The sequence below is a fragment of the Seriola dumerili genome, unplaced genomic scaffold (genome assembly GCF_002260705.1).
Source record: "Seriola dumerili isolate Sdu_G_001 unplaced genomic scaffold, Sdu_1.0 BDQW01000036.1, whole genome shotgun sequence".
In the NCBI taxonomy this organism is placed as follows: Eukaryota; Metazoa; Chordata; class Actinopteri; order Carangiformes; family Carangidae; genus Seriola; species Seriola dumerili.
This window is the reverse complement of record NW_019174291.1, coordinates 2,305,483-2,314,456: the sequence shown is the minus strand read 5'-3', so window position 1 is coordinate 2,314,456 and position 8,974 is coordinate 2,305,483. Positions and strand designations below refer to the sequence as shown.

At 38.1% G+C, this 8,974-nt stretch overlaps 1 protein-coding gene across 1 annotated transcript; it reads right to left on the bottom strand.

Moving 5' to 3' along the window:
* Positions 1 to 289: 289 nt before the first annotated feature.
* Positions 290 to 6,479, bottom strand: aqp11 (aquaporin 11). The gene is made up of 3 exons (XM_022738616.1): positions 5,748 to 6,479; positions 3,685 to 3,801; positions 290 to 1,117 (listed from the first exon to the last, which is right to left on the bottom strand). The coding sequence occupies exons 1-3, from the start codon at positions 6,343 to 6,345 to the stop codon at positions 1,017 to 1,019; spliced, it is 816 nt and encodes a 271-aa protein (XP_022594337.1). The 5' UTR covers positions 6,346 to 6,479; the 3' UTR covers positions 290 to 1,016.
* Positions 6,480 to 8,974: the final 2,495 nt, after the last annotated feature.

Sequence of the window (8,974 nt, the reverse complement as noted above, 5' to 3'; positions counted from 1 at the left end):
GAAAACAGTGAAAAATACTAATCTCATTGATTTACATTTTAAGAATAACTTTTTTGTCCAGCCAGCAGATAAGATATTCCATTTCCAATCATATCAAATAAATACTCACATTTTGATATAAAATGAATATAAGTAAGTAAATAAATTATCAAAATAGTTGACGATGAATCTTCTGTTGATTGGCTAATCAAGTAGTAATTTCTGCCCTACTGGGCACCATTTAGACACTAAAATAAACCAAACAATCAATGAGTTAGTTAATTAATTATTCAACAGTTTTAATCAGAGGGTTTTACAGAGAATAAAAGGTACCAATTACATCTGTGAAAAACAAACTGACGTATGTACCTACACTGCACTGTGCTTCATGTTAAGTATAAACATGAATTATATACAAAGCACTTTGTAACTTAGTTAAGTAAAGTGCTACTCAAAGTTTTATTATTATTATACATCAACTTTTCATGATTCATTTTCCAGTTAATTCATTAATGGATTAGTTTAAATAAACGTTTATATTACACAAAAATAATACTTGGCTCAATATAGTACTGCAACTACAAAACTTGTACGCAGGTTCTGAAATGACCAACATAATAGGAAATTAAATGTCAGTGTGTTTAAAGCAGCTGTGAGGATCCAGTCAGGACTGTAAAGAGTTGTTGATATTCCAGTGGTGATACTGGCTCTGAGGTGAGGATCAACCACCAACCACCTCTATTGTAAAAACTCATTTTGCAGCTGTTAAGTAAAAACTTTATTTCTTTATCTATTTCTGACTGACCTGTTTAGAAAAAAAACAAACACTAAAATTAGTGTCTTTATCTTCCTACATGTGCTCTTGAGGTGAAATCATCCACTATTTGGTTAATCAATCAAAAAAAAGCCTACAGGTTTAAGTAAAAAGTGCATATCAGTGTTGTTCTTTTTCAGCCACAGACGGTGACTGAAACCAGCAGCAGGTTCACACTCAGTCCGTCCTCGTGTGCTCGGAGTGAAACGCCACCCTGCGACGCTCAGGTCCTCTTCTTGGTCTCCAGGGGGAGGTGGAGAGACGGTGATTTCCCTGACAGCAGAGGGGCGATTTTATCAAACAGCAGCACTGAGCTCATCATGCCTGCAACAGCAAGAACAGAAACGAGGAGGTGAAGGAGAGGAACAAGTGAGCATCGTTTTAAGATTCAATTTGCTTTAAGAAACAAGCTCTCAGAATTTGACAGAATTTGGCAGCAAATCATAAAGAACTTTGCAGCTTAAAAATATAACAATCAACCTTTTACACCTTTATAATATTTCTTTATCATACAAAGGTGAGAGAATGCAAATAAGTGAAGATAGACATGGATTGAAAAACATTTTTCGTCGGTCGGCTGACAGATCTTTTGATAGAAGAAGATAGAAATGGAGTAGAAGAAATAAGAAAATACTCAAGTACTTCAACATTGTAATTAAGCACAGTACTTAAACAACTCTCCACGCACTCCGTGAATCCAGATTTACCTCTGTGTTCATACTGATGTATTTATTATAACAAATGATGTATATGATATAACCTAGAGAGACATTTGATGAGCTTGTTCCAGCTGCCGTCAAAGTGAAAGTGTTTGTGTACATGAAACAAATGAATCATGAGAATTGAACATTTAAGCAGCTTATCAGATTTGTGTCAACACTTTCGACACAGTTGACTGACTGACTGCCAGAAAACAGACAGTGACACACACTGAAACACAAAACTGTCCACATATCTTAGGCCACTGCACACATGGGAATGTGGTTTCATTTTTTGTGTGTAAGTCAACACGTACAGGAAACTACAAACAAGACTGCGTTTGCTCAACCTTCAATTAACTTACATAAAGTTGATATACAGTGATATTACATCACATGTTTTATGGCGTTTAGTCTATAATTTAAAAAATGTAGGTTTTTAATTCGTTTACACAGAAACTACACATGAGATGGAAACATGAGGAGACAGGCATTCTGGAGAGCAGTGAAAGACGAAGTGTTCCATGTGATTGGACAGGATTTACAGTTACCACCCTTTTCAGTGCAAAAACTAACCTTAATACACAACTAAATGGAATATTGTTAAATTTAGAAAGACAATCCCATAAGCCTGCAGAACACTGACATCATCACCTTTTATTAAGTTATCTTTTGGGGTGTGTTTATGCCTTTATGTGCCAGTGACAGTGGAGGCAGACAGGAAATACAGAGAGAGGGAGAGGGAGAGAGAGAGAGAGAACTGGCTGGGAGACGAAGTGGGGATCTACTGCTCAGGGCTTTGTGCACCCATATACCCCCTAACCACTCGTCCATCGGATCACACTGTATCATCACCTTTTAAATTGATAGGGCGAACTTATTTAACCTTTTATGTAATTAACCTTTATTTATTCAGGTGAATCCCATTGAGATAAAAAAAACCCTTTGTCAAGAGAGAGCTGAATGTACATAAAAAACAGACAATCCATAAACTGAATTTACAATACAATTTAAATAACAAACAATAAAATTATAAAATTGTAATAAAAAATGCCAAGATTATAAAACACAGCCAGCAGCCTCACCAGTTAGAACGACTGCATTCTGTTTTGGGAAGGTTTAAAATCTTGTTTCTAAAATGTGGATAACTTATAAAACTATCCATTTGAAAGTGCTGTGTAGCTTATTCCATGTGTCTGGGGCATCCAAATGTAGCCTTCCCAAATTGAGAGTTAACCTTAAGTTACCTGGAGTGTTAGCCGATCATGTGACAGGTTTGGTGCGTACCAACTGATTTGACCAAGAGAGACGTGATATACGATGGTAATTTCCCAATAAGGGCTTTGTAAATAAAAAATTACCAAAGCATGTCACGTCTTTCTGATAGAGACCTTCTTGTATAGGGTGCAATGATGGGAACCATAAACATCAGCAGTAATAAAACAGAGGGCAGAATGGGTCGCTGCATCCAGCGGTTTGGGGATAGAAGGAACTACATGTCTATAAATCAAATCGCCACATCTAAAACTGACAGGAAAACTGTTTCAGTGATCCTTTTTCTTGTTGCTTATATACATCTTGCAGTAATGGAGAAACACTATCATTTATTTCATCATGTTTGTGTCCACTGGATGAATCCAACGTCCGAAATTCACTCTCCTTTTGTTCTTTTAGTTTTTGGTTTCTATCACTCTCTCCTGACGGAAACATCTGTCTCTTTAGCTGCTAAATGCTGCACTGTGTTCATATATATTTACATATAAAACATATTGTGAGTTTATACATTTCAATCAAACTATCTAACACAATATGAAGCAGTTAGAATTAACTGCACCTCGAACAACTGCAACAGAAAAGTACTGCTTACATGTTCCAATCTCATAGTGTAACACTGACAGGGGCCATTCTGCTTAATGAGTACCTTTACTTTTGATACTTAATTAATTTTGCTTCTAATACTTCTGTACTTGAACTTAAGTAAAAGACACTGTGCAGGCTGTTGGTGAGAATATTTTGTACCTTACATTATTCCCCAGAGCAGACCAGAAAAAAATATTTAACCTTTTTAAATTAAACTTTTTGATGCCTTTGAGGGTCTTTCTTATTTAAAGAAACTTTTTTTTTTTTTTTTTTTTTACAGACTTTTCAGGAGCTGCAGATCCCCTGATATTAGTGCACATCACTGAGTCTTACCCAGCAGCGGGCCCAGCCAGTAGACCAGGCAGTACTCCAGGAAGGAGTTCCCACTGCAGGGGAACTGTGTGGAGAAGGCCAAGGCAGGGTTAAACACTGCTCCTGTCATACTGCCACCTGGACACACACACACACACACACACACACACACACACACACACACACACACACACACACACACACACACACACACACACACACACACTTGTATTAGTGAACTTAGAAGGACTAAGATTGTGACCTGCTCAGTATTTGATGTTCACTGAGTTCAATCAACTGGAACATGTAATAAGACAAGTGACTACATACTAATTCTATACACATTTGCCTCAAGAAGTGTGTTCACACTGAAAAAGATAGAAAAACTAGTTACTCTCAGAGGAGTCAATATGTGGAGTAAATTTACTTTTTACCAAAACAGAGATTTTAACATTAATTTCCTATATACTAAGTTCCAAAAATGTAGCAAGATTATTCTGTTATTATTCTCTAGTAAAGAAATGATGCGATATAGAGAAAATAGTTTGTTAACACTATTTGGATAGTCCATCTACAGAGAGTTTACAGAGTATTTGTAACATTTCAAAAGGCTTTTAGTAGAGATTTAATGATTCACTGTTTCAAGGCCAGAGATTAATGAAATGTTACAAATACTCTGTAAACTGTGTGTAGGTGACCTCTCCACATTATGTGTAACCAGTAGTTTTAATCAGATTCTCCTGAGGAACTGTTGCTGACATTTGCTGAGTTCACTTGACAGATTATCGACTACAGCTGAAAAAGCTGCAATAAGTCAAACCGTTGATAAGCTCAGGAAATCCTGCCACAGATGAGATCAGCTGCTCGTCAGATGAGTTCTGAGAAGAAAGATGTCTCTGTCTACAGACAGCGTGCCGCAGACTCTCCTCTATGAGACACAGGAAGCTTTAGAAACCAGTCTATGTACTCTGAGTTTGTGATTGGCCGGTTATCTTCATCTTCACTGACATACTGTACGGCTGTTTGTAGTTCACATATTTTGTTTATTGTGAGTGTCAGATGGGTCAAGTATAAGGCCAGCTTCATGTCTTCATTCTTTTGGGCATCAGTAACATTTAATCTACATACATTTGCTGCAGCTATAGTAACCTAGGCTGTACACCTACACCACAAACAGACACACTGATGATCACACACTAAAGGCCCACTTACATTAGCCCACGTGGAATAACACATCTCACATCCCATACAAACATGTAACATATGACATATGTCCCTATATCAAGAGTGCTGTTTCCATATATGTCACTTTTAAGAGGATATATTATTACCACATATATACATCCTCTGGATATGTGAAGATATACGTTTACCCCTAGTAAAATTTGTATACCACATATATTAAAAATATCTATGAGGAATTTTTATATGGTGTAACATGTTGTGACCAAATATGTGAATGATATATATTTAATTTATATATACAAGTTTACTTAAACAACATACATATAAAAAGTCTATATGCTCATACAGTATATGTTTTTTTTATTATTATTATTAATTTCTCATTCATTTTAAACATGTCAATCTTCACATTCTGGGAAAGTGGTCTCAGACTTTTGGACTCTACAATATCAACATATATTGACAGGCTTGGTGATGGATATATATTTACTGTATGTAACATATGTCTTCAGTACAAGTATACATAGATAAAAATACATATTTGTATGGGCTATATATGTCAATATAGGAAATAGTTAAAATAGTTAAATAGTTAAATAGTTAAATAGTTTTCATATATAATTTTTACATATACAGTATGTTTTTAGTTCATATGCAAATATATTTCATATAAGGAAAATCAATATAGTACATTTGTTCATGGGACTTTTTTTACTCAATTATGCTGCATGCAATTAAAGACCTGCTAAAGTGCAAATGAGCAAGATAGTAAATCTCAGTAGCCTGACCTCTGACCTCACATAATCTCATCAGTATAATTAGATAAGTTTTCATGCTGTGAAAACACAATGATCCACTTTATTCACATGACGCTCAGAGAAACAACTCAGATGTCTTACCTGCATAAACCACCGTTGCGGTGACCGCAGCTACGGCGTGCACGCGGTATTTCTCCTCCACTGATCGCGTGTGCGTGATGGCAGTCTGTACCGCAAAGGCGCACGCGAGTTCCACGGCGGTGGCCTTCGGCAGCGGCGCGTGAATGGGGCTGACGCACCGGTAACCGAGCAGCTTATGCCGCACGTGCAGTCTGGACAACCCGACACCCCAGATCACCGGCACTGCGGTGCGCGAAGCGGCGGCCGCAGCGAACTGGCACGCGATCCGCCGCAGGGCGCACCCACTCGAGATCCTCGCTTGGTACGCGTGCTCGAGCGCGCCGGAGGGGTTGCAGATGGCCCCGCTGAAGGTGAGCCCGTGCACCACGGACGCCAGGTAAGTCAAAGTGAGCGCGAGTCGAGGGTCGATCCCGCCCACCTCGGACAGCAACCTGAGCTCGTGCGTGCAGCAGCACAACTGAAAGGTGGACACGAGCTCTACCGCGTAAACAGAGAGCCCGGTGCCCGCGAGGGTCCTGGTCAACAACCTGCGGGTCACGTCACTCAGCCCGACGATCCCCGCGAGCACCAACAGAGACACCGCCACGTCTGCAGTCATGTCCTAGTTGGTCTGCGCTCTCAGTCGGAGGCTGTCAGCGTCTGTGAGCGTCGAGCCGCTGATGCCTCCTCTGCGGCTTCTGGCCTCTCTCTCTCTCCCGGTGGATGTCGGATGGAAGCCTCGGCTGTGCTCGGCTTCGGCTTCCAGGAGGATGCGGTGTCCAACCAGGAGAAAATGAGCTTCAGTCACAGTAGCTCACATGGTGCGGAAGTGGCTGAGCTTCGCAGTTCTCCTCCTCCTCTCACCTCTCTGCTCTGCTGGTATTGATGTTCCTCTGCCATCCTCTGCTCCACTGTCGCTGTTAAAAAATGTAAAAAAAAATATATATGCGAGATACATGTCAAGTACTAGGATGTATCTAAAAGAGAAAAGAAGGTGAGAGAGAGAAAATACATCAGCTGTGGAGTAGTAAAAGTAATTTCAATCAGTCATTTGCAGCAGTTTACACTGAACTAAGATTTGCAACTCTGAGATCAGTCTGTTTTATTGTAAATTATAAGTATTATATGATACAGTTATAAATGCTTTAATGCACGCACAATGTTTCTTATAGGCTATATGATCACTTTACTATAGTGCTGCTTCCATTGTGTTTATAATAATAACAGATGCAAATAAGCCTTTGGCAGCATTAGAAAAAAGAATAACTTAGTTATTATTTAATATTCAACCCTGTCCAATCCAAGTCCAGTCTGTCAGTTTGACAGTGTAAACTAATACTGAGGATACTGAGTAAACACTAATTTACATACATTCTGCTAACACATATGATTCCAGTGAAGTCTTATTATGTTGTCAGTAACACAGTAATCCAGTTTCCACCTTCATCTTATGCCCCAGGTAGTGAAGACCTAAACTCTGTGGTATTCTTCATAGTGAACGTTTCAATAATTACAGTGTGATGAGAAAAGGTTATGTGTGTTATAAACACATTATTACTGATCCTCTAATAACCACTACAGGTGCATGTGTTCGCTTGTTGAGTCAGTTATTTGTTCACAGCAGAGGATGTATTAAAAGGGGGAGAGGGCCCACTCGAACCAGATTTGTGTTTTACACCACTGCCTTTATGCCTTTATGTAACATTTATTTGGTGCAAATAGAACAGTGAATTTCTTATAGGCAACATGTGTGCTCCATATTCAAAAAATCCTTCATCAATGCTCGGTATTTAAATATAGTAAAATACAATCCTACAATTGATTGTGAAATATGATTTAATATGTATTACACACATTATACTTTACAGTTATTCCAGATACTGTACTGTACTGATATTGTTTGACTTACGTTTCCAGTCTACCATTTCAGAGCAATTTCAAAGTGTAAAATATAAATTATTTACAAAAATCAAAGTGGTACAGGGACATATAAAATTATGTCTGTGGGTGTTGGAATTAATCTGGTCTTAAAATATAATATGATACATTTTACATAGGTATAAAAACTATTATATACCACTGCACCACTGATCGCTACAAATACATGCATAATGGTGACTCAAATTCCTTCACATATAACTGAAAAAATCATTATATATTATAATTATTATTATTATATTAAAATTAAAACATCAGTAATAAAAGAACATTTTTTTGATGAAAGTAATGATAAAAAGTTTACCTGCTCACATGTTAAAAATTATATCACATAACAGACCAGCCCCCTCTTAAGGGTCAAGATGCTGCCCACAGCAGTGACCCCTGTAATCACAAGTATTCCCAACGAAGACCAGCGGCAACCACAACATTTTTTACAAATAAACCAAAACAGGAAGAGGATACCTGCACCCTGGCTGCTGGGGTCATCATCAACACTCCACTTCAAACCATTATCATTTTCTTCTTCTTTTCTTCTTCTTCATTAACTCTATTGGTTATCCATCTTTTGTGTCATAATAATAACAACAAAAAATATAATAATAATAATAATATTAAGGCATTTGTTTATTATGGAAAATATACCAAAATATATTTTGAGGGGTTTATTATTATTGTTTTATTATTATTATTGTTATATCACAAGTCTATGTAGTCTGTCTGTTGCAGTTGTTTCACAATAAAGTATTTAACACACTGTATTACAGACAATGAGACATGAGTGGATAAATATAAAAAAGGTGACTGAGTTGATGATGAACAAGGATGAAAATAAACATATTAAGTCTCTGTCTCAGCTGAAAGATGCTCTGCTCTCCTCCTGCTCCTCTGGATCACAGCTACTACGACAACACAGAGCTTCAGCAGCAGACTACTGAACACTGAGGATCTCACTGCGTAGAAGGCGGAGTACATCCCAATGAGCTCCCTGTGCTTTAGAAGAGTTTTGGTTGTTGACACACACTGAAAATCTGGGTCAATGACTACGCAACCCAGTACTCCCCAGTGTCTTCCAGTGAGACATTAGAGATAACCAGGCTCGTATTAGAGTGGAATATGTTCATTTTACTTGTCAATGCTCTTGATGCAGTAAAAATTCGGACTCCTGTTTTGTTTGATTTCATGAACCAAAAGTGCACCATGCCCTCCCCCCAGCTATCTCTGCAGCTGAGAGTCACTTCATCTCCTTCTGAGAAGACCTCAACAGCTGGTGGGTCAAATTTGGGGCACACAATCATAAATGTCTTTGT

What these genes read in the sequence shown, in the direction of transcription:
- aqp11 (XM_022738616.1), bottom strand. Translation starts at nt 6,345, where the DNA reads ATGACTGCAGACGTGGCGGTGTCTCTGTTGGTGCTCGCGGGGATCGTC. An exon ending in CGCAACGGTGGTTTATGCAG is followed by an intron (nt 3,802 to 5,747) that starts GTAAGACATCTG and finishes GTGTGTGTCCAG; the next exon opens with GTGGCAGTATGACAGGAGCA. An exon ending in CTGGCTGGGCCCGCTGCTGG is followed by an intron (nt 1,118 to 3,684) that starts GTAAGACTCAGT and finishes TTGCTGTTGCAG; the next exon opens with GCATGATGAGCTCAGTGCTG.